Source organism: Dermacentor variabilis, chromosome 4, assembly GCF_050947875.1.
Source record: "Dermacentor variabilis isolate Ectoservices chromosome 4, ASM5094787v1, whole genome shotgun sequence".
NCBI lineage: Eukaryota > Metazoa > Arthropoda > Arachnida > Ixodida > Ixodidae > Dermacentor > Dermacentor variabilis.
The window spans coordinates 230976856-231001617 of NC_134571.1; the positions used below are offsets into that span (position 1 = coordinate 230976856).

General features: G+C 47.1%; 1 protein-coding gene across 4 annotated transcripts in view; it reads right to left on the reverse strand.

Annotated features, from left to right (window-relative positions):
- arr (low-density lipoprotein receptor-related protein 6) overlaps positions 1-23857 on the reverse strand; it is a 466849-nt gene extending 442992 nt beyond the window's left edge. For 2 of the 4 annotated variants that reach the window (XM_075691044.1, XM_075691046.1), the window contains exons 1-2: positions 23614-23857; positions 20757-21156 (exon numbers count right to left, since the gene is read on the reverse strand). In XM_075691044.1, the coding sequence (XP_075547159.1) occupies positions 20757-21156; positions 23614-23677 (464 nt within the window). In that variant the 5' untranslated portion in view covers positions 23678-23857. The remainder of the gene's footprint in view (positions 1-20756; positions 21157-23613) is intronic. The other 2 variants (XM_075691043.1, XM_075691042.1) reach the window with 1 other exon arrangement.
- Positions 23858-24762: the final 905 nt, after the last annotated feature.

Here is a 24762-nt window from a genome sequence, read left to right on the forward strand (position 1 = left end):
CAATATGCCTAAAATTAACTTGTCTAGACCTGTCCCAGTTGTATCTGAAACATTACCTGGTGTTTCATCTTTTGCTGCCTTGTGCTTAGACTTTAACTTCACTCAGATCATTTCCCAGCCTACTAGAATTGGTCCTACATCGGCTGACATTCTTGATCTCATCTTAGCAACAGTACCTGGACTTGTACACTCGATGTCATACATGCCTGGTATAAGCGATCAGAGCCTTATTCATTTCGTTATAACAACTTGCAACATGCGCCAGCCTTCAACAACAAAAACGTTTAGAAATTACAAACACGAAGATTATGTCTCAAATAATAAGGTGCTTTAACTATTCTTGGATGGCTGCATTCCAACATTTTTCGATCGTACAGTGGAAAACTGGATTTCCTTTAAAAATGAATTTACAAGTCTCATTAACAAACACATACCATTACAAAAATTTCAGGTAAATGGGCACCTTGGTTTAACACAATGTTAAGGAGGCTACTGTACAAAAAAAAGTGTCTTTTTCGTTTAGCGAAGTCTACAAACAGTCTTGCTCGCTGGCGTGTATATCGTGATAGTCTGTGCTCCTATCGCATTGCTATCAAACAGGCAAAAGATTTTTTTTCTGGAGAGCACACTCCCTTCTCACCAACCCTTCAAAGTTCTGGAACTTTGTTAAACCTGCACAAAGCCGTGCCATTTCTCTTGACTCTGCTGGGCACATGCTGTGCAATGAGGAATGTTGTACTGTCCCGAATGACATCTTCGCGGATGTGTTTACTAAGTCAACTGCTGTTGTCACACCGCAGCTGCATAATCGCGATTTCTTTCCCATGGATGCAACTGTAGTCAACTTTGAGGGAATAGCTAAATTAAGTGAGAAACTAAAGCTTTCGTCTTCATGTGGTGATGATGAAATTAATGTGAAGTTTCTGAAGGACACGAAAGTTTACTCTTCAGTTTTCCTGTCATACCTCTTCACACAGTCCATTGAATCTAGTACACTGCCATCAGATTGGAAGGTCGGGAAAGTGGTGGCACTTTTTAAACCCGGGAACATGCATTCTCCTCTCAATTATCAACCGATTTCTTTAACCAGTATCCCATGCAAACATTTAGAACATGTAATTTACTCTAATCTAGTCTCATATTTTGAATCAAATGATTTTTTACCTCCTGCCAACATGGATTCCGGATAAACTATTCCTGTGAAGCACAGCTTCTGTTATTTACTAATCACATCGCAGCAGCTCTAGACCGAGGCTCCTTTCTTGATGGTGTTTTTCTCGACTTCTCTAAGGCTTTCAACAAAGTACCTCATCAACTACTTCTACTAAAAATCGGCACTTTGAAAATTGACCCAAACATCCTCAAATGGATCAAATACTTTTTATCTAACGGAACCCAATATGTTATTGCTAACAATCACACTTCCTCTCCTTGTCCTGTTGAATCTGGCATCCCTCAGGGTTCCGTTTTGGGTCCACTACTATTCCTGATCTACATAAATGATCTTCCAGATAACATTAACTCTAGTATAAAGCTATTTGCAGACGACTGCGTTATCTATCGTGAAATAAATAACCCTAATGATACACTTGTCCTTCAATCTGACCTAAATAAAGTATCTGAAAGGTGGAATAAATGGTTAATGACCCTTAACATTAGTAAACGCAAGCACATGACATTTTCGCAAAGCACCAAAGCCTCAATGTCTTCAGAATACAGAATTAATGGCATCAGACTGGAGCGCGTGTCTGCATACAAGTATCTCGGTGTCTACATATCTGATGACTTGTCATGGCATACTCACGACTACATCATAGGTAATGCAAATGGCACTCTCGGTTATTTCTGACGCAATTTTTTCCAAGCTCCACAGCGCCTAAAATTAATGCTTTATCAAACTTTCGTTCGTCCGAAACTCGAGTACGCATGTGCAGTTTGGGATCCAGCACACCACACTCTTATGCAATCCACAGAATCCCTTCAGAATCGATCAGCTCGTTTTATTATGTCGAACTATTCATGTACCGCTAGTGTCTCGCAGATGAAATCGTGACTTACCCTTTCTAACCTTCGAACTCGGCACAACATCTCGCGCCTTTGTTTATTCCACAAAGTGTTCCATCACCATTCATTGAATCAACTCATTTCGCAGCCAGTGTCCTTATCCTCCCATATCGATCACAGCAATAAGGTAGCTGTTTCTCTTCGTCGCACTGACGCGTTCCTGCATTCTTTTATGCCAAAAACGTGTTCTGAGTGGAACCGCCTTTCCTCTTCTATCGCCACCTTGGCCGATGCGTCATCATTTAAGACCGCTGTGACAGATAATCTTTTAAAATGACTCGAATTTTGCTGGTATTTTTCTTTTCCTTTTATTTTGCCGCTCTTACTGTCTATCTTGTCCTTATAGAGGCTTGAATGCTTTTTGTTTGTAAACCATATACCACCCCCTCTGTAATGCCCATTGGGCCCTGAGGGTATGATAATAAATAAATAAATAAATAAATAATAAATTTTATACAGTCGAACTCGGCTATATCGAACTCGCAATAAAAAGCCTATCAGTTCAATATAGAGCTTAATTCGATATAAACCTGCTATTTTAAATAATTGGATGTCATAAAAGCACATACCATTTATAAACTCACTTTATTCATGAACCTAGCTTAGTTTCGCATGAAATAGTCCTGCATTTTCTTCTGCTTGAGCAGTTTCGCTGTCTGCGACACATGCACTTCTCCACATTGTCTAAGGAGTCGGTCGGAGCAGCTGAGGCCGCAACCTTCTGCATTCCGGCAGAAGCACCGGTCTAATGCGAGTGTCACTTCGGAGGATGTGGGCAAAGGACCATCGTTGCTTTCCTCCTTGTGCCCACTTTCACTTGTGTTCGGTACAATGTTGGCAATGCAGTCTTCGTCTTCGGGCTCTCCCGTGGTCGCGACACCATCATTTGCACTCACACACTAGTCCATCGTTGATTCGTCAACAGCTTTCGCAAATTTTGACAGCTCACTTCAATCTTCGGCAACACTGGCACCGGCTTCGTCACATTCATCAGAATTTACAGTCATCACCGAGCACGCGGAAGCCGGCACGGCTGAAGCAAGTTCGGATGATCCAATCTTCCCCTTATTCTTCAAAATCATGCTGAGAGTGGTCCTCGGAATCTTGCACGCTGCGGGGACATTCGACTTCTTACCGCGCTCAGCCCGATTTATTATTTAGAGCTTCATGACGAAAGGCGAATTCTGCCGCTTAATCACGGCAACACTGCGGGAGAAGGCCCACAAGACGCACACACAATGAACCAGAAAAACAGCAAGACAACTCGCACTTTCGCCATGTTGCACAACGAGGGCACAAGAGCCTCTGATTGGCTGTCTGAGCAAGCACTGCGGGCAGGCCAGGATCAGCAAACGTGGTCACGGTAGGGAGAGCGGTTGGATGGAGCCGCACCGCCGGGTTTCCCCGCCACCGCGAGAGAAAGCCAACTTCTGGGGGCACTTTTCCGGCGCTTGATGTTGGATATATCGGGAGTCGCTGCTATTTTTGTTCGATGTAAGCGTAAGTTTTCCTATATATACTCATTCTAACTATACCGTGTCCAGAAATTGTTCGATATATACAATAATTCGATGTAAACGGGTTCGATATTGTAATGTAGATTGAAGACGAGTCTTACAAAATATACGCTTCTCTTTAATGGCGGGCCAGAAGAAGAGCGTGAAGCATACGCACTTCGTCGTCTTCCATGGCGCTGGCCGCTGCACGTGCCGTCCCGCAGCGCGGGAGCCCCACAGCATTGTGTCAATATAGTCGGGTTCGACAGTAATACAATACAAGGATGTTTTCTGCAACGAGTAGTGTAGTACTAGTGACAGAATTTAACTGAGGAGTGCTTTCGTCATCAGCGAAAAGCTTGAATGTCCCGGCGGGGCCTTCCCTAAATTTCCCTAAATTTATCGATTACTAGGCCCTGTTCATGATAATATTGACACCTTATAGATTCTTGAACACTAATCTGTCACTTTAGCTTGACTTAGTATTTGCCTTTAGTGTCCCTTTAAAGGCCCCTATAAATGGGGTGTTGCATAAGTTGCGGCAAGAATAAAAAGACAGTCACAATAACAGGAAGTTTTTTCCATTTTCAATGAATTGCGATGGGCACATGATGACAGCAACGTCGTTAGGAAATCCGTTCCAGTCTGCAGCTGTGCGAGAAAAAAAAAAAAAGAATTTGAAAACGTGATAGTGCATGACCATGGACAGGCAACCTGTAGCTGTGATGCACGGTGCGGTGAGATATGCATGTAAGGGGAAGGATATAAGGTGCGATGCGCATAGGGATACGGAAGAATTTGTGAAATAAAGATAGGCTGGCAGTGTGACGACAAAGCGAAAAGGGGGATAATGCGGATGCAGTTTTTAAGGAGGAAACGCTGATATCAAAAGAATATGACGAGTCAATGAAACAAGCGACACGATTTTGTAGATTCGAGATCATTAATTAGGTATGCTTGATGAGGATTCCAAATAGGCGATGCAAATTCTAGTTTTGACCTGACAAATTATTTGTAGGCTAATAATTTTACATATCAAGACGCATGATATAGATGGTGTTTTAAAAATCCTAATGTCCTGTTAGCGGATGATATTATGTTAGTAACACAAGAATCCCAAGGAAGATTGCTCGAAAGCGTTACTCCTAAATATTTCTATGAGTGAACTAGTTGCACTGGAAAAAGGTAAGGCGTGCAGACAGGACACAAGAGAAGTGGACAACATGAACGCCGACTGTCTGCACGCCTTACCTTTTTGCATATAGAATCCTTACCAATTAGTTCATCTTTCTGTCATTGTACTGCAACTTCAGAGATTACGTAAGGAAATGCGAGAGGATTACGACGACGGTGAATGGACAAAAATTTACACTTTTGTGGGTTAAGTTCCATTAGCCACTCTTTACACCAGTCCTGGACAGCATTAAGATCACTCTCAAGAGAAGCCTGGTCAGCAGTGGAAAAAATAGCACAATATACCACACAATCATCTGCTTGTTAAATTTAATGGCAAATCATTTATGTATTTCAAGAAAAGTAGCGGGCCGAGCCCGGATCCCTGCGGGATGCCTGATATCGCAGAGACCGAATTAAAATTCCTATTATTAATGGTGACGAATTGCGAACAATTAGTCAAAAATTCTTCAATCCACTTCAGTATATCAGGATGAAGGTTTACTGTGTTTACTAGGATTCCAACGCGCCCTCGATTGTAATGCACACCCGTTTCCCGCAACCCACAAAAAAGGAAAGTCCTTTACAGTACCGCGCACCTCATTCTTTCATATAGAAATGCAACTTTCTCTCATTTGGAAAAAACAAAGATTTACTCCCAATGCACTAAAGTTGCGATAAATAAAAAAAGTCGCAGTTTCGCCCGAAAGGCTAAGCATCGATTAAGATAGCAAATTAGTAGACAGCTATACGAAAAGTAAGGATAGTAGTTTTATCAGCCGTATAAACTTTTAAACATTCACTTACTAGTAAATTAACAAGCATGGTGTCATGAGTGCACAAGGAAACAAACTCGTCTCACTCAATGACCGCAGAAACTCTTTATCGTATGAGGCGGCCATTATGAAGTGCCGATCGCGATATGATAATGCAGATTTAGGGTCATACTCGATTCTAACGGGCACGCAATTTTTGGTCCTGTTTTATCGGAAGAAAAACTGTGCGTTAGATTCCAGTAAATACAGTAAGCAGGAAAGTTCTATCAATAGGCATTTATGTGGTACTTTATCAAAGGTTTAGCAAAATCTAAAAAATATTACGTCAGACTGAAGATTAGAAGCAAGGTTAGAGTGCAGATCATGTAAGAATGCGGCAAGCTGCAACCTGTTGATGTTCCAGGGCTATTTGACGCACTTTCGGCATCTATGCTGAAGCTCGATGAATCAAAATTATCTTTTGAGTCTGTGGTGCCACCAGCATAAAAAAATTCTGATATACACTTATCAGAATCTGACGAAGCTTGCAGTTTTCAAAACGCAGCTGCACGCAACGTCGACGCCATGTCGGAAGCCATAAGCACTTGTCAAGGCCGACTAAAAGGCGCTTTAAAAACCTGTGGTGAAAAAAAAACCACAAAAGCAAAACTAGAAAATAGTTCCTCTTTTATGCGCTGGAAAGCGCTAGCTGTCCAAAAAAGTCCGAGCTTGGCAAAATTTGAGGTTGAAACCACCAATAGGCTATCGATGGGTATAGGTGCGGACAGGAAAATGTTAAGCAGCTTTCTTTGTTTTGTCCAGATATAGTAATGATCGGTTATAACGATAGGATTTTTTGTTCTTGATAGTCACATGGTGGTGACGTTGAAGAACACAGTAGCAATACTGTGAAAGACAAAGCTAACATTTATTAGGCGAACCTGTGCCCACAAAAACAGGCTACACTTATAGCACAACGATAGCGACGAACACAGTCGGCAATCGTCGAAAATCTGATGAGCGGGTCAAGCGCGTCGGCTTTTATACATCAGTCATCGAATGTTCCAGAGTAATCACTGGGATTATTCGCGTCGCGCACACATGCAATAAGATTACACAAGGTTCGGCCACAGACAGCGGATGGAACCATCGATAACATTCCAGAAACTTCCGATACATGCAGGCGCGTCCTGCGCTGTGCGATAACATTTGTTAGGTGGTGAAACGTGTCGCCCGATAAGGAGAAGTACACGTGTCAATACCACCCTCTTAAAAAGCATCGACCCAATGCTGCAAACAAACGAAAGTAATAAGCAAAACACCCGTAGCAAAGAAACAACAACCTAAGGAAGTTCGTCAGCTTTCATAAAAGGGCTTAAGACGCACCACGTGGACCACTTCAGATCATGCGCGGCACCGCTGTGAATGCGGAATGCCATAGTCTAGTGCGCCAATACGTCGGACGACCTTGTAGGGTCCGAAATAGCGTCGCAATAGTTCCTCACTCAGTCCTCGTAGGCGTATCGGGGTCCATACGCAAACACGGTCACCTGGCTGGTACTTGACGAAGCGTCATCAGAGGGTGTAGTGTCGGCTGTCAGTACGCTGCTGGTTCTTGATCCGTAGGCGGGTGAGCTGTCGGGCTTCTTCGGCACGCTGGAGATAGGTAGCGACGTCAAGATTCTCCTCGTCAGTGACGGGCGGCAGCATGGCGTCGAGCATCGTCGTTGGGTTCCTGCTGTAAACCAACTTGAACGGCATGATCCGTGTTGTTTCTTGCACCGCCGTGTTGTAAGCAAAGGTTACATATGGCAGGACCGCGTCCCACGTCTTGTGCTCGACGTCAACGTACATTCCTAGCATGTCGGCGAGGGTCTTATTCAGGCGCTCCGCGAGACCATTCGTTTGCGGATGGTAGGCAGTTGTCCTACCAACCTGAAGATTTGGAAATTCGTAATACCAATAGAAGTTTTGATGCTAGTAACGCTCAGTCAAGAATCAAGTCACAACTGCCAGTGAAATTCGTGTCTTGGAGAGTAAAGAGCAAAAACACCACTGGGGCAAAATTTCTTTTTGCAACGATTTTGCTGTTGCCGACTTCGCCTGCTTCAGAAACTTCTCCATGTAGTTTTGTTCAAAGCAAGTACCACTCTGGTGCCCCTTGACCATCAGCAGACTTTCGAGTGTTTTCTCATACGCAGATGAGTGAAACTCCGTTCAGAGTTTTGTTCACAGTGCTGAATATTCTCTCACATTCAGCACTGCTGTAGGGAATGGAGAGAATACCCAGCATAACCACTGAAATTCCGTGGAACCTGCGCGATCCGTCGAAACTTCGAACGCTTCCCAATTGTGACCACTGAATGTCACACCTTGGCTCATTCAATATGTCAGCTGGAACCTGCTATGCCTGCAAGTTGGCAAACTCGACTTCAAGTGCATCGATTGCTTCTTTTGATTTGACATTCTGCAGAGAACGCCATAATAAAATGATGTACACTGTTGAATGAAGCAGTTTCCAGAGCTTGTACTTGAGCAACATCAGCCATCTTGAGAGTGACCTCTTCTAGCGGGAATTTGTGGCGAATGTAATCGCATGCTGCCGTTAGTAAAGACACACAGCAGAGAACTGCTCTCTCTCAATGCAGCTCAGTGTTTCAACCACAGAGTTGGTTGTGCTGCCAATGATTATGTCTTCATCACCTTTCTGGTTCTCTGCAGCTCCATAGCCAACTTCCAGCAATTAATGACATGCCTTGACAACACCTGGGTGCACAAATCTAGTCAGGATATCCTCGAAAAGGCGTTTCAAGAGGTCCCTCAGTACATGTATCTGAGGAGCCTGTGCCTGAAGAAAGCAATTTACCTTCTCAAAAAGCGGTATAACATTTTGGAGAAAAATACAGCATGCCTTGTTTAGCTCGGATGACAAAAAATAAAACAGGCGCTCCTCACGGGTAACGTGGCTGGCTTCCCCAGAGCCCTTGGTATGAAGTTTCAGTTTTTTTGCTTGAGGTCCAGAATGAGCTCCTTTCCTCTTTAATGAGAGGCCTGTAGCAGTCTTGTGAAGATGTGTAGCAGACTTTGGGGTCAGTGCAGGGTTCTTGGAGGTTTGTGAGGTAGTCCTCAGAATTTCGTGTGACTCCAAAAACAAGCTCTGCTTGTTGCACTGCTTTGTTTCAGATTAAAAAAAACTGAGTAGCGGTTCCCAACGACAGCCAACTTGTCGGCGAATGCTTCAACATCTCTCTGACATCAGCGTCATGCATTTTTTGGAACTCTTTAAGTCGATCTTTCCGTTTCGAGCTTTTCTCTAGGTAAAAAAAATTTCAACCAAAGCCTCATCAACCTTTACAGGAAGACATGAAGCTCCTTTCTGGGTTGCCAAGTTGATGAGATGGCATGGGCAACTAACCCCTATCAAACCTTGTTGAGCCTCTCTCAATACAGAAGAAACACTTTTTCTTGCAGATAATGACATTGGCCTTGTCTGAACACATAGCCAACAGATTTCCAACAGGAAAATTCCGTGAGTTCATCTCGTCCAGAACCAGATTTGCAATTTTGTGACCCATCGCTTCTTCTTGGATTGTCCGGAGGCAAGGAAGGCGGCTTTCGACTCTACTCATTTTTTTAACGAAATATGTCGCAACAATAAGGCAAAGCTGTGTATCCCTATTGTTACTGCCATCCACAGCAATCGAAAATACTTGCTGTTTTAGGTCATCCAGCAAAGGAGTCTTCGCGTTGGCAGTCTTTTCCTGGACAATTGACGTTGTCTTTGTTCGTCCACAGGTGTAGCATTTCACTTCTTCGCACTTGGGGAACATCTTAACATCTTCCGGAAAAGCGGTCCGGCATGATTGCTGACACTCAGCAGGACGGTGTGTTCAACTAAAAACGCCGTGAAGAGGTATTCCGCACGAATCCCACCGAGGTCGTTGTCACTGCGCGCAACACTTGCTAGGCTTTGCTGGCTGTGCGTGGCTTGCAAGTACCTTATTTATAATATTGTAAGACAACCACACTCTCTAAATTTGAAGTGGGGGGGCCAACTTACAATCGAAACCAAAACATGGCACCGCCAAAAAAGCGAGACCAACGGGAGCTACAACGTGGTTACAATTTTGTTTGCTCTATGGCATTACCCGTAGCTTTTCGCTATTCCGCGTGTTTGTTTGCTTTTCGGAAGGGTTTTTTAACATTTTTTTAGAGTTTTACAGTGCACACAACACTCATAAGGGGGTGTTGATAGTTGATGGAAGAGCCGCTGTTCCATTCGCGGTGGCACCCTCAGAACGGCGGCGCTTGCAGGGAGTATCGGTAGTTCATGGAAGAGCACACTGCTCGCGGGTTTCTCTTTCCCTGTTGCGGTTAGCTTTCTCTATAGTTTGACAAAAGGCATTGGTTTGGCTGCCCTCACATGTCGGGGTAGCCGGCAATGAGGAGGCGGATACCTACGCCAAAGCTGCCCATCATGATGTAGTCCCAGTTACCAGAGCGGTAGCGACTTCGGACTACATGAGACATCGGTTACGGTGCCTGCTCACCCCCATTCACCCGGACCCCAGAGTGGCTAGTGGCAGGGCCCCCAAGCCACTTCCAGAGAATGGCCTCTCCAGACGAGACCGTTCCACACTCCTGCGCTTGCGGACTGGCTGCAACTGGACTGCGGCCCGGCTGTACGCCAAGGGCCGTGCCACGTCACCTGCCTGCAAGAGGTGCGGGGACCCCGAGACTCTGGAGCACCTTCTCTGTGCCTGCTGTAAGATTCGTCGGACGATCTCGCCGTTGCCACCATTTGTTAGAGTTGTCGGACGATCTATGAGCTGTAGGCCGATCTCACCGCTGCCATTCAGACGTAAGATTTGGCAGTCGTAGCTGTAGGAAGGAGCTTGACTCTTCGTCGGGACTTAGGAGAGCAGGATTTATTTACATGTTATTTGCAGTTGAACATGAGATACATTGACAGTCTAGCGTGACTCCCAAATGGAGCCCGCAAGACGAGCATACAGCAAATAGCTTACGAGCACACAGCTCACGAGTACATTTCGAGCACGACAACGAGCACGCAGCTCACAAGTACATTTCTAGCACGACAACGAGCACCCCCTCGCAGCCGACAATCTCTGCTTATAAGCGCTCCGCTCGACGTCATAGTTCGACGTCATTATTGATGACCCGCCCTTTTGGAGGAGGCGGGCTCTCGACTTGGAGGAGGATGAGGGCTCACACACACGCGCGCGCACACACACACACACACACACACACATAGGTGCAATGGTCCGGAGCCGACGTCAGAGGGGCTTCGTAGAACTTTGAGCCATCCCGGGTAGCGCGCCCGGGTAGCACATTGTCTTGCGTCTTGGTCGGCGCGTGGTAAGGAGCCCCCGTCGGCGTTCCCGCGGCAACTCCCCCACTCATAGCAGAACAGGGCGGCGTTGTCGTGTTGCGCACAAAGCCTGCTTCGTCGAATTCGGAGCCGTCTCGGGTGGCACGCCCGGGTAGCACATTGTCTGGTGTCTCGAAAAGCGCATGGGGAGGTTCCGCCAATTAGCTCCCCTCGAGAACTCCCCTGAGCTGACCCCTCGCCATGTGGCTGCCAGTTATCCGCAGTTCTCTGAAGTGCGCCACCGTCCCGGTTGGATCGGAACACGTGCAGCGGGCTGAAATAGCTGCAGGCCGATCCTAACAGCTCCTCCATGGCCCGGAAAATCTCGCGGCCAGTGTTGGCAACCGCTGGGCAGGAAGAGAATGGCTGGCGAGCAAGACGATGGCTTTGCTCTCTGCAACCCCTACGCACTTGGAATGCCTTCAACCATCTCGCAACAACTGGCACAGAAGAGCCGACCCGGCAACACAATACCGCTCAGCGTTCAAACGCCCGGAATTAGCTGTTAACCCACCAGGCTTCCTATCACAATTTCAATGCAAGTCACTCAACTGGGAATCCCAAATTTTGCCCCAAAATTTCTTGCTGCCCCAAAGCGAGCATTCACGTTCCTCTTGAGTTCGACCAAACCCGACCGTCGCGCTGCACAAGAGTAAAGGTTTACGCAGAATTAAACTGAAGGCTCTTAACCACCAATACCCGAACATAACTTAAAGCCTAAGTTCACGAACAGCCTGTTTTTATCCTATCACAGTGACGTACTTATCTCATGTACTGTTGCCACTGAACCGTCTGGTAAACTCCATAGGTACGAAAATTCAACCGCGCTAGCTTTGTGGTCCCTATTCTGAATGCGTACTTCCGTCGTACGTAAGCATTTCATCACGCTTACTCACATTTGTACCTTTAGTCCACAAAGGACGCGTTCCTTAAACGAACAACTACCTTGCGTAACTCAAGCACACCGCAGAATCCTTAAATATGCGTCTGTTAATTAGTAGTTCTACGCACCGTCACTAAAGAAGTCAGAATACGGCTGCCGTCAACACACACGAGCAACCCAGTCATAAATCTTCTGCTTCCCTCCGCCCACACAGGACATGCGCTAATGGAACTATGAACTCAGTGCAAATCACACACTTACTGAAAACCTATGCGGTTAACCTTAGAAAATAAAAAAAACACATAAAAAAGGAAGGTTAACTAAAACACATGCGCGTTACCATAGGTCTCTCAGCGATAACCTTGACACTCAGGTTACTCACACACACAAAAAAAGAAAGCCTATATACGTATTAATGAACACCTCGTGATACTACATGTTTACAGAACAACCAGTCTTTCAAATCTTGATCTTCTCAAACAAAACATATACAAAGCTCATACCTTACATACTGAAAGAAACTGTAGTCTTAAATCGCGATATTTTTCAAATGCTCAAAAATAAAACAAAACAATATTTTTTTTCTCCTACGGAAGCTCTCTTGGCCTCCCGTTCCAAACGCTTACGTCTGACTCATACTTTGAGCCATACCCGAGGTGGTCGCGGTCCGAAAGCTACTCTGGCTACCGAGGAACAACAAAAGGGCTGACTCACTATCAGCTCCCCCAAGACGTTACAGTCCCCTGCCAATTTGCGTCCTGGCGCCCCGCTTTCATCACGACCTCGATTGACCGCATCGCTACTCCCCACCTGGTCTCGTCTTGACACCTTGCGCTTCTTTGTACTACACGCTGAACGTCAAAAAGAACGACGGACCGACAAGGAACATAACTGCCCCGTGCCCTTTGTCCGTGTCTGTACAGAACATGCTTCACGGCCTCCTTTGGACCGGTGGCTAAAACGTCCTTGATGCGCACACGTAGTCAATGACGACCGCACTCTTCTTCGCGCCCGCCGCCGTTGTTGGCTTCGCTACATTAGCTACCGCATTCCGATCTTTACGGTGCTTTCTTCTGCGGCGCTTTCTCTTGGAATTCCCTTTTATGCCGTCCTCTGGCGCCATGTGCTGGCCGGTACACATCTCGTCGGCCCGGATCGGTCTCTTACCCGCACAGTCTGAGTGATTTTCATTTATATCTACTCTCTCTTGGCTATCTAGACTGATGGAGAGCTGCACCGATCCCTGAACAATGCAGTTGTCTTCTCTTGAGCTATGCAGCTCGCAATCCTGAGAGCTGCCCTCAACTGCATCGTGCAGTTCGCACATCACTTCGGCACGCAGATCTGACTCGACATGGGTGCTCGTGTCTGTCGGGTCAACAGTACCCTGTACCTCGCTAACGACCTCGATACCATGAGATGCGACGCCCACGCGTGGTAACTGTGCCAATTTGTTGGCAGCTGGCCTAGCTGTCTCTACAGTCCTCTGTTGGCACAGCACCTCGTCGCTCTCGCTCTGGCCTTTAACGGCCTCTGCTGCCACTAAGGCATCGTTAGCGGCTAACACTGAGTTCACTTCTGAACGCCGCTAATCTCGCAGGTGCTACTACTTTTCCCGGCTTTCGGCTGAAATCTGCTGTCTATTTCCTCCCACTTTCACTGCGTACAGCCTACAGATTTCTCCAGCCGCTGTTGACTTAGTTCGATTGCCTGCTCTAAACCTTGAATCTCATTGCTCAATGCAGCAATGTACTGCCTCATTACTTCTGTTAGGCCTTCTTCCTGCGAAATCCCTTTCAGTTTCTGCCTCGCTTCTTCCTGTTTTTGCCTAAATCCTTCCTGTTCTTGCCTGATTGCTTCCTGTTCCTGTATTTTGCTAAGAATTCGGTTGCTCAGATGTTCGATGAATTACAAATCATTGTCACTTTCTAGAATTGTCTTACGAATCTCTGCTTCAGTCAAGTCCTCCTCTACGTCTACCTCGATCTCTTCACAGAACCACAACAGGTCAGCTCTCGTCAAACACATTAGGACCATGGTCGCTACTTTAAGGGGGGAGGAGGGGATCAGAATTAACTTTTTTGTTTCTTGACAGAAAGGGCTGAAATTTGGCACACACACTGCACATTGCAATAAAAAGACAAATCTAAAATTTCATTAGGATATCTTAATTAGTTTTTGTTTTATAAGAATTTATAAGTTCCTTGCTTGTGGAAAGCCTGGCACAGTAACGAAACATGATAGGGAGCAGGGAATACTTTGTATGTTTGCACAGATGTCTAATCCACATCAAGACACTGTTCGATTTTTTTTTAAAGCGCTAATAATTTTTTGCTCAACATAACATGCACATGACTGTGCTTCACTGCATGGAGCCATGTAGTAATTGTGAAATAATTAAATAATGGAAAGATAAAGAAACATTTCAAGACTGTCTTTAAGTACAGCACAGCTTGAGGATCACAGCTAAACAAACTGGGCCAAAATCTGTCCAGCCATTGTTGTGCTACGCTTTCCACGAGCGAGGTGATTGACAAAAAAAATGCAATTGCGAAAACTGGCTGCAAAGTTTTAACAGCACTGCAAATTTATTCAAAAGCACCAGGGCTGTAATATTTTGAATCATTGCTGTCAGGCATCTTCTTACACCTTTGCCTCATTGTTTGGTGGGCTTTGGATGCCTTCTTCAGGCGTTCTTTATCCTTTTCTTGTGCAGTCTGGAGTAGTGCATGACCACCATTTTCACTGCCAGACCGAGCCTGGTATCGCAGTGCACACCCACAGAACGCTGTTGGCATCTTGGGCACAGAGTTTTAGCGATCAAAGAGTTCATCGCGGAAACAGGCATAATAATGAACTCACAGTCACAAGGGGCCGAAATTTGTTCTTGGCATTGCTGCTTCCGCTCAGTCGCGGCCACTGCGCGAAGGGAGTCGCGAACGCTGCATGCCTGCGCTTCTGCAGTCACCGCTGGCACAAAACGCGGCTCGAGGCGCGTCTGAATCGTGCGACGATTCGTCTGGTGAGCCTTGAGTCACCATACAGTATGTAGCTCGTCGACAGTTGGGGCTCACTCGCAGGCTGCGTGTCCCTGTCGCACGATGCATCGGAAATGCACACCGTCTCTGTCGGCGATGGAGACTTTCGACCCGCGTCGCCTCCAACAACGCCATCTCGGTTGCTGACTCGCGCGGCCGTACGCACAGGTGCGAGAGTCTCCGTTGGCACGTCTTCCGGTGGCTTGGTTATCAGTGTCGATGTCACAGGGAGATTGTCGGCTTCGCTGCTGGAATCGCACGGTGCAAGATAACGCGGCACGTTATCCGCGTGTTCAGTCGGGTTCTGCGCTTCTCCCGCTGGCCGCAGTCTTTTTCTCGCCGTAGGAGGCTTGCGCTTCCATTTTCCGAAGGCATGCTTCATTTAAAAGTTCTTTTCGAACGAGCGACGATCCATCACTGACCTGGGAGCTTTCATAAATCCGAATTCTGCGAGTGTCAAACGAAGAAACACGCCGGCGTGGTTTTCAAAGCAGACAACTGCGGTCCGCTGTGGTTGCAAGCTTGCCCGCTGCTGCAGCAGCAACCAATGGCGAGACGCCTTTCAGTACGGCAACCAATCGGAGGCCCGCTTTCATCGCAGGGCCCGTGTGACCGCTTCTAGCAGACCCACGCTTCTTTTGTGTTTGTGTGTTTGTTACAAAATGGCGACGGCCGAAGAATTCAGAAAGGGAATGGCGAAACTTCGAGCTTTCGAACGATACCAAGATGGCGGCGTTCGGTGGCGGGAAAGACGAGTTAGGGCTCCGCGAACTGCGGTGATTTCACGCGATTTAAAGCTGTTTTCTCGCCCTACAAACTCATAAATTAATTTTTTTCGGGCACTTTTAGTGCGTTTTCAGTTAAACCATTTTGATACAATGTAGATTAGGCATTGCAGATACCGAAACGCGTCGTTGCCAAAAATCGATCTTTCTTGCGATTTTCGCGATCTGATCCCCTTAAGCTTTGGCTCTGCTGTCACACAATACTTGCTGCGATACCCACACAAATCAAAATACAAGTGAAAGATCCCAGCGAATCAAATCAACAAACAGAGAAATTGAAGCCTGGTAAATCTTACAGCCAAAACCAAACGCTTACCCACTGAAGCAGCACCATATCAACAGTCCTACCCCGCCGCATCCAGTCAGTTGCAAGAGGTGGTCAATCCCAAGTCGCCTCCAACTTGATCAGGATACCCGTCGGTCACCATGTGCCAACGTCTGTCAGCTGCTGTTGCTGTCCCCAAGTCGTAGGCCGATTTACGAGCCGCAGGCCAATCTCACCGCTGCCACCAGATGTAAGATTCGTCGGACGATCACACTGCTGCCACCATTTGTTAGAGTTGTCAGACGATCTACGAGCTGTAGGCCGATCTCACCGCTACCATTCAGACCTAAGATTTGGCAGTCGTAGCTGTAGGAAGGAGCTTGACTCTTTGTCGGGACTTAGGAGAGCAGGATTTATTTACATGTTATTTGCAGTTGAACATGAGATACATCGACAGTCTAGCGTGACTCCCAAATGGAGCCCGCAAGACGCGCATACAGCAAACAGCTTACGAGCACACAGCTCACGAGTACATTTCGAGCACGACAACGAGCACGCAGCTCACGAGTACATTTCTAGCACGACAATGAGCACCCCCTAGCAGTCAACAATCCCTGCTTATAAGCGCTCTGCTCGACGTCATAGTTCGACGTCATTGTAGATGACGCGCCCTTTTGGAGGAGACGGGCTCTCGACTTGGAGGAGGATGAGGGCTCACACACACGCACACGCACGCACACACATAGGTGCAATGGTCCGGAGCCAACGTCAGAGGGGCTTCGTAGAACTCTGAGCCATCCCGGGTAGCGCGCCCGGGTAGCACATTGTCTTGTGTCTTGGTCGGCGCGTGGGAAGGAGCCCCCATCGGCGTTCCCGCGGCAACTCCCCCACTCATAGCAGAACAGGGCGGCGTTGTCGTGTTGCGCACAAAGCCTGCTTCGTCGAACTCGGAGCCGTCCCGAGTGGCGCGCCCGGGTAGCACATTGTCTGGTGTCGAAAAGCGCATGGGGAGGTTCCGTCAATTACCTCCCCTCGAGAACTCCCCTGAGCTGACCCCTCGCCACATGGCTGCCGGTTATCCGCAGTTCTCTGAAGTGCGCCACCGTCCCGGTTGCATCGGAACACATGCAGCGGGCTGAAATAGCTGCAGGCCGATCCTAGCACTGCCCATCCTTGGTGCAGGAACCTCCCCACAGTGATGAACACCTACAGATGCCATGGCCTTCCAGCGTGACCTGCTGTTCCCGGTGTGTCTCCCGCTCCCTGCGCTGCGAAGCCTGCTGGAGTTTATAATTTCTATGAAAATAGACACCCTATAAGCACCCGCTACAACACTGGCAACTTTACTGAGGACTGACACCTGTCGGGCATAGTGGAGTCTATTAGGCCAGATCCTCCCTCTTTCTCTATCATCTTTCTCTTCCCATTCCCACTCCCCTGACGACTCTTCGCCCTGCTCCCTCACGGGTTGCAGAATCAAGCGTCTTTCCTTTCTTTAGATCACTATCATCATTCCACTTGACTGCCGGCTACATGCTACTTTTATGCTTAAAATAATTATGCAGCGTGTGCCTCGAAACTTGGCAGTAAGCAACCCTGGGCGTCACAGCAGTCGCATTGTTGAAATCGCAATCCTGTGAAATGAGCCCTCTAAAAATCGCATTGCGACGCGTGCGACTGCACCGATTTTCGTCGTTCCAGTCGCGGCGTGTGAAACAGCCTTCAGTCGTCATGAGTGCTCCAGGCCCCCTAATCATTCGGCACTCGTTCACAGCAGCATTCAAGAGGGCTGCCATCCTTTACGCTGAAGAAACAAATCACTGCGCAGCAGGCCGCAGGTTCAATGTTTCTGAACGGGGGGTGCGAGAGGGGCAACTGCAGCGAAGCAAAATTTTCACCTGTGACGGCAAGTAAGGAATTTCCCACATGCCGAAGTCTGGACGCTTTCCGGAGCTGTAGGCTAAGCTTGCATCATACATCGCTGAAATGCGTGATCGGTCCCTGCCACTGAAGTGCGACATGGTCATGAAACAAGCCCGGATCTTCGCCTTTTAAGGACCTGCTCCACCATGAGTACAATGAGTGGCTGACGGCAGAAGACCACGAAATTACGCCAACTGGACCTGTCAAAAGAGCCTCCCTGACGGCTGCGTGTGGTTGGGTGCAGTCGGCGTGGGCTGCTGTTCCACAACATGTCGTGGTACGGTCGTTTGCCAAATGTGAAATTTCGCTGGACGACGCGCTGTGGGACCGTAGCAACGATGACGATGGCAGCACTAGTGAAGACGAGTAGCCCAGTGACGCAAAGAGGTCCGCACAGGAGGGGCACGATAGAACTACAAATAAAAATGATGGAGCGCTCTTCGCACACTTCCCATGAGTTAATCAACCTCCTCGATTTATAATCGCCTGCTTTGCCCGACATACCTATCTACGTGTACCTCTGGTTTTAGAGTGAAATCTGAATACTTTGGCATATTGTATGGGGGAGAACGTCATCAATATTCAGAAGAAATTACCATTTTCGTTGGGAACAACTAGCTTTTATTTTCTAATTAGCCTAGCATAACAATAACAGAGCCAAATCACTTCATCTGTAAGCAAACATCACCCAATAAGGCTCTATTTCAGGTGAAGGAGGGGCAAGCATCGGCTTCACCTTTCCTGTTACGAAGCTACAGGAGCTTCCACTCTAGCAGTTTTCCTTTAACCTCCTTGCAGTGACCGTATCAGCTACTAATAAATTTTCGTTATCGAATGCGCCCTCGGGTATGCTCTCCTTTTTCTTTTTTTCCTGTCACGCGATATGGGGAGGCCGACTTACATTCGAGCCAACTTACAATCATGTATATACGGTATCCCCGATGCTTTTTTGAAGCGATGTGGACCTTGTCAGACTTGCCGCCATGCAAGATGTTCACATCACAGGCACATGTGGTGCAGAATCTGAACTCCCCTTTTTTCAACGGTACAAAGCACAGAAATTCTGCCATGTATGATTTCAAAAACCCTTGGAAGTACTGTCGGGGCTTCGAGCCCGACACTGCACTGCGAAGCCGCTACAGGCCGGAGTCGCACTGCACATAACATGGGAGCCAGTCACACAAAAGGAGAGACCAACACTGCAGTGACTGAAGCTGACTCAAGTCCAAACCTGCAAGTCCGTGCGAACAAAGGCAACAGCATGGCAACAGGTTTGCGGAGGATCTACAAGCACTATCGAGCTTTGGATATGGATTCGTGACCCCCCTAGTAGATGACAGAAGTCACTACAACCTTGCAGCTGCTGATGATGATACCACACATACGTATTGCCCTCTCGTGGCGGCGCAAGGCACCAGGGTGTAGTTTTACTACATTTTCATGTTGTTTTTTGCAAATATAATGTTTTCCATAAAATTTCAAGTAAGATTCGCAAAATCGTAAGACTACTCGAAATTCATACATTTCACGGAAAATTCGGAAGAGTTGGCAGGTATGCACAGTGGCTTGTGCACTCATTGCATGCACTCACAGCATATATGACCATTGTATGGGAATACTATAAGAAGAGGTGAAGCACCGCTCGATAGAAAAAAAATGAAGGCATTCTTGATCTATCTGGAATGCTGCAGTCATCTTTTGATTTACTTGCCGGGCACAGGTTAGCCCACAATAAATAGTTGTCTCTGAACTACAATATCATTATCAGTGGAACGCACTGTAAATGGTACTGGGACAGTTCTTTTTGGTTGCGAAAGAACTGGAAACATCATCGGTGGTGCCCTCTTTTCTGAGGAAGTCAAGGAGACTGTTCTGCCACAGTTCAGCACAGATGCGAGCCACCCACCATGGAGAGCCCAACAAGAAACAGGACTATGTTCAGTATGTGCCAGTTCTACAACTTTGCTATAGCCCAACATGTATAATCAAGAGTGGTTACAAACATGGCAAGGAGTTAACCCTTGCCACGTGGAAATTTTGATGTCAGGAGAAGCGAATAGAACACGGGGAAGCTGCAAAAGTCAGAGAGAGAAAGAAAAGGGTTGGATTGGGGTGACAGGAAAACGCGACTGCCAACTTCCCAAGGATGGGTCAATCAGGGGTTGCTGTCTAACACAAAGCTGAGGACAAAGAGGAGTGTTCGCTTTGCCGAGAGGCCATAAAGTTCCAAACACCCGGCATTAGTTTGACAAAATAGTTCCGCAGAAACCAGCAAGGTGGAGAGAGGTAATTAATAAAGGGAAAATTTGAAATTAGAGTTTCCTTTGTAACAACTGCTACGAATGGGTGGATGTCTAATTTTCTCTTTATTAACCCGGCATTAGCTCGACACCGATTTCCCCTGACACAGCAAGGCCACGCACCCAGATACCGCCATGTGCTCGGGTCCGTGGTGTCCCGAACTTTACCAGAAATGCTGGAATGCATTGATGGCACATATGCACTACTTTCAGGGTCCCTGCTCTTTTACATGTGATCACTATGTCACCAAACAAGCCCAGTTGCATGCATGTCATGCATCCACTTGCGGTGAAATACTTTGTCTCAGAAGAATCCCTTTTTTTTTTCTTGCTCCACATTATTTAGAAATTTGGACAATGCCCTCAGAGCTCGAATAGTCCGTTAAATGGCTGTGCAAGCCCCTCTTCCGCTTATAAATGAAGTATGCACACTTTTTTTTAAATGTGTAGCACAGGAACATAAACAGGAGTGCAAGGTATACAAAGCTGTTTGACTGGCTTGTTTGCCCTCACGTTTCGCACAGAGGTGGCACTTTCTGGTGGATGCTGTTTAATATCCCATTTAGGTGAAATACTTGCCTTTAGAATAAGTCAGTGCTAGAAGAAAGTACAGGAATGGAACAGTTAATGCTAGGCAGAGCGCACAACTCAGTTTGCAGTTGCGACGAAATGGCTAGCTCACCCATCTGTTGGGACGAGCGCAATAGCGCGTGGCTGGTCCAGGTCACGCCAGAGCAGCACCTTGCGGTGCGAGCCATCAAGCTCGGCCACCTCGAGGCGGTTCGTCTCGGAGTCGGTCCAATAGAGCTTGCGACCCACCCAGTCACAGGCCAGGCCATCGGGAGACACCACTCCCATGGACGCCACCGTTACGTCGGCCCCGGAGCCTTCCAGTGGCCGACGCCGTATCACCTCCAGTCCCACGTCGGTCCAGAAGAGAAGACCGCCTTCGTAGAGAAAGTCCAATGCCGCTGCGTCCTCGAGACCATCCACCACCAGCCGGGAGCCATTTGCACGGCGGCCTGAAGCATCCAGCTCCAACAGCCGAATGTCTTTACGGTTGGCAAACAGTAGGCGTACCCCTGCATACCACCCTTTGTTGTTAGGCTGAACAGAGACTACTTGCGTCAAGCACAGTTTTGATTCAGGGCCTTATTTCTTTCTTTACATATATCGCTGCACATCACTACTCTAATCTACATCTGCTAGATCATGCGGAACAAACAAATGTATGATGCAATTGTCTAATATGAAATCATAACATTGTTTATGCAAGTTAAGCAAAATTTCTGCTCACCTACAGCTGCAATTAAGAACAATGCATAAAATGTAAATTATCTTCCACTTCAGATTTGCACATTTAATTTAGTTATTCATAATTACTGCCTCTAGCACAGCAAGGTTTGCACACGTTTGCACACCCTTAATAAATGCAAGTTTGACTGTTGCCAGCCATATGTGACGAACAAAGTATGCAGTTCTCCTCGTATTGGTTGTAATCATTGCTGTATTTTTCACATTACTGCTTAGTGATCTTGTCTTTTTTAGCCTTTTAACTAATTTTATTGAATACACAAATTTTCATGTTGTTATAATCAGCACTATTTTCCGCCTACTGGTTGTTCTGAACAGTTGTGTATGAGCAAAATAAGTAGCTTTGTTTGTTCTGCTGGTTCTTAATTGTTTTTCAACATTATTTTGCTTGTGGAAATGTCCTGTTCTGGCTGCCAAAAAGCAGCTGGCAGTACTGTAAAATAAATATAGTAAAGCTTTTCAATGATGCAAGCAAGCACACCAAAGCATGATCAAAGTTTAAAAAAATTCTATCAAAGTCAACCCAATTTTATAAGTGAAAACGCCAAGCAAGCAATGCACACTGGTGGAAGCTGCACTGAACTCTGCCAGGCCACTCCCCTGGAAGAGCACCCACACAACAAAGTCAGATACATCGCGTGTGCACTCAAGTGCATCCTTCTGGCCCTTCTGCTGGGAGCAAGCGGTACACTGAACTGACTCAAGTTTTCAAAGTGGGTAAGAAAATACGCAATTCACACAAGCTGTAGAAATGCCAACCTCAGCTTGTAATTTCAACATATAAGAAAACTGAATTCTGTCACATGGAGACAAAAGCACAAAGCCTCTGGGAGGACTACTATTCAAGCCCGAGTCGATAAAGGTCCAAATATCCTTGGGACTTTCGTTATCATCATCATCATCAGCCTGGTTACGCCCACTGCAGGGCAAAGGCCTCTCCCATACTTCTCCAAATCAAAAGTTGGTTATTTCGACATCCAACAAACAATGTGCCCTAAGACTATCAACTTTTTTTTTTACTCATAATACTATCTACATTTTCTTTTTTTACTCATACCTTACATGCCCATTGAAGGGCATGAGTAAGGGTGAAACAGTTTCTATCGAACAGAAAAACAGCATCAAATAAAGAGGTAACAAAACAAAGGTTACATATAGTACAGTGGAACATCATTACACAATGTTATCAAATAACGTATTTCACGATCACTTTCGGCGATAACTGCGCATGACGCAGGTGCTCAACCAGCCAATCAGCGTGCGCCTGATGGCCGATGAGCTATAACGTAACTATTCCAATCTGTTTTTATTCGAAATCCGCCCTCCGTGATAGGTCAGGAGTGCTGCGACAAAAAAAAAAAAAGCAAGGCGATGTCTTCCGCTCTATTATAATCCATCGCTCATTGCCGGCTGATCCCGTCGATAACAGGCGGAGCGTCGCACTCACCGACTACTGACGAAACGCGAAAACGCATTAGCATCGTTACAAAATAGCGGCCCAAACTGTGCTGAGGGCATTTGTGAAAGACGCAGCAGATGTCACTGCACTTTTTTTTTACTATTATTATTCGCGCGCACCACGCTATGTGCAGCACGTCATCAATCGAAAGCGCAGTAAAACCTATCACTCAGCTTGGACAGAAGTTTTTAGCAGAATGGTGTACAAAACCAGTAATTTCAAACTTCTTAAAGCGTGGTTGGCGTCACCATCCTTCCATGACAACGCATCGGTACGGAAAGACGAGCCCGGTTCGACAATCGGTGAGAAAGATGAGCGGCCGGCAAAGATTAAGCACATGTGGTGCGACTTTGCTTGGGAGGCGCTTGCCTACCAAGCCACACTTCAGAATCCTTTTTTCAATCATTGTACCATTTACGTTGAGATGAATAGGAAGAAGTCCAGGCGACGGAGCATCGCCGAAATGACATTTCTTACTGTTTATTTAATAGCAACGCCTTACGAAATATGGGTGTTATTCACATGTGATGGGCACTTGAAATCGCGTTATGTCATGCAGGCTAACAGCCACTTGACGGTCCATAATTGGCAGTGTCGACGGAAACACGACAGCGTCAGAAAAAGCGCGCAAATGGGACAAATTCAAACGTGCCGGCACGACAGCCCGATCAATAAAATGCGCGCGATCGCGACGACGCTGCATGTAGGCGAGCCGTAAAAGAGAGCCACTAGGCCTAACGCTCGCTGAAAACGTTCGGACACTCACCGTGCGCCGCATCGCACACGGCGAGCCATAATATCAAGCCACAAAGGTGCCAGCAGCGAAGCATCCTCCCAGAAGCGCCAGTGTATCCTTAGCTGCCTCATGTGTCACTTGGCAGTGAATAAATACCGCGACGTCGGCCGCTTGGACCGAAGCAACGCGGCCATCACTTGTTGCACGGTTGACAAGCACACCGCCAACCCTTATCGCTCATCGCTGCACAACAGCATAGAATAAAGAAACAACGTTAGAGAAGGGAAACTGTACCTTCCACAGTGGTTGGAAAATAAGAAGCGGCAGCGCATGGAACTTAGCTGGGAGCCCGACAGATGGCGCTGCTTAAACAAAAAACGGAGGTGGCTCGCGGACGCTCCTGTGGACGAGGCTTCAGCGACTTCGTTCGTAGCTAAGTACTCTTTTATCTTTATTAGCTAGTGTTTTGAAGTGTTTTCTTTTGCATGGAGTAGGGGCGCAAATTTTGAATTTTTGGTAGGAGTAGGAAACGTACCGGCTTTGTCTAGGTCTGGCGGCTCCCCCGTTAGGCCTAGGGGGTAGTTCTTTCAGCTAGCTCTTCGGATTCTCACATGGAGTAGGGAGTGATAATTCTTTGTTTTTGTTTGGGATAGCGGTCGAGGTCGGGTTGGGCCTAGGGACGTAGGCCTAGCGATGAACTCGAAAAACATGAAGGCCGCGGGGGACGGGGAGCAAGTGCAGTGCGACGAGTGCCTGCGCTGGTGCTTCCTCGACGAGACTAAATTTCAGAATTTAGCAGACGCGGTGGGGTCTAGCTTCACGTGCAGGTCGTGCGAGCGCGTCAGGGAAGCCGTCCAAAAACTGGAAGAGAATTGGGCGGCTAAGTTTGAAGAGCTTAAGGCAAACCTGAGGGAGGAGCAGGAGAAGCGGATAGAACTGCAGGCGAAGGTTGAAAATTTCGTCAAGGTGGAGGCGGCCCAGGCCGCGCAGTTGGTGAGGACTGTGGCCGAGCTTGGGGAGGCGAAAGAAAGGAGCGCCGAACTGCAAAGGCGGCTCGACGCTCTTGAGACTCGGGCAGCGGATAATGTCGGGTCAGGACACCAAAGCGAGGGCGAAGTGGGAGGCAGGGAGCCAAAGCAAGCGGTCGCCAGCTCGCCGCCGGTGAATCGGCGTAGCTAT